The 1,209-nt window shown below is 44.7% G+C and overlaps 1 protein-coding gene across 1 annotated transcript in view; it reads left to right on the top strand.

Moving 5' to 3' along the window:
• KIF23 (kinesin family member 23) overlaps positions 1-1,209 on the top strand; it is a 45,736-nt gene that overhangs the window by 5,636 nt on the left and 38,891 nt on the right. The window contains exon 3 of the mRNA XM_019503803.1: positions 181-332. Within this exon, the coding sequence (XP_019359348.1) occupies positions 181-332 (152 nt within the window). The remainder of the gene's footprint in view (positions 1-180; positions 333-1,209) is intronic.

Below are 1,209 nucleotides of genomic sequence, written 5' to 3'. Positions count from 1 at the left end.
GTTTATTGCTTTCAAAACCTCCCTGTCGCGTGTCCAACGGGAAACGTCTCTAAGAGCAGTCACTGCGTTCGTATTTTTGAGGATGTAGGCAAGTTACGGCGCATCTACTTATGAGATGCATGCAGATCGTTGCCATCATCCTGTGCCTCGTTTAAAAATAAAGCAGACTTTTCTCATAAGGAAACGGCCTTGTCTTGCATCAGGTGTACTGCAGAGTACGTCCCCTCAGCGAGCAGGATGTGGAGTGCTGCATAGAAGTGGTCAGTGACACAACAGTGCAGCTCCATCCCCCCGACGGGTACCGGATTTTCCGAAATGGGGAGTACAAAGAGGTAACACTTTGTTAAACACCTGTGGTTTAAAAAAAAAAAGACTGGGCTAATAAGTGTAACAGGTGTGGAAAGTGAAAGGAATTAATTTGACCAGTCAGTGGTTAAAAATTGGAAGAAAACTGATTTTTAAATTAATGTAAATTGGACCGTCCCCACAAAAAAAGGTTGTTTTTAGGCCTGGTGCTATTCAATACATCAGTTGCTGATCTGTACGGAACAAAAAAATCATTGCTGTCAAAGTCGTCGGACGACAATGCATGGTAAAGTGAAATGAGATATTTTGATATCCCTGATACTCCAGGAGCAGCATTGGGGGGTGTTCAGGAAGAGGTTTGACGGTCATTGGTTTAGGGTGATTTAGGAGTAGCTTATGCCTGTGCTCTTACTATGGTTATTTCTCATTTTTTCTGAGCTTTGTTGGTTGCCACAAGGGGCTGGGGGGGATTTTTTTTCCCTCTCCTGCTACACATGTCAGTGGTTGGCTGGCTGGTTTGTCTGTTTTTAAGCCTTTCTTGGGTCCATTGGGTGTTGATGCAGCCCAGGCTGGGGATTTTGACTGGGTTGTGCTGATTCTCCTGCTGAGATTAAAACCCAGATTTTCTTAGCTATAGGGTGTTGTTCCTCTGCTCAGGATCAGACTGATTTGCCATATTTGGGGTTAGGAAGGAATGTTACCCTCTGGTCAGGGGGGTTTGCTTAATTGTAAGGGTGGGGGGGATAACCTTCTTCTATGGATCTCAAACGTTATAACAACCCTGCAGTGGCCAACATAGTGCTACTGTGGTCCCACTGCTTTACTTGGGGCTGGTTAGGGTGTTGTGTCTTGTGGTTTTGTCAGGTTTAACTGTGTAGTTTTGCTAATAGGTTAGACAGTGCA

This window comes from Gavialis gangeticus, unplaced genomic scaffold (genome assembly GCF_001723915.1).
Source record: "Gavialis gangeticus isolate Ggan-Ray unplaced genomic scaffold, GavGan_comp1, whole genome shotgun sequence".
Lineage (NCBI taxonomy): Eukaryota > Metazoa > Chordata > Crocodylia > Gavialidae > Gavialis > Gavialis gangeticus.
This window is presented reverse-complemented; position numbering and strand designations above follow the sequence as displayed.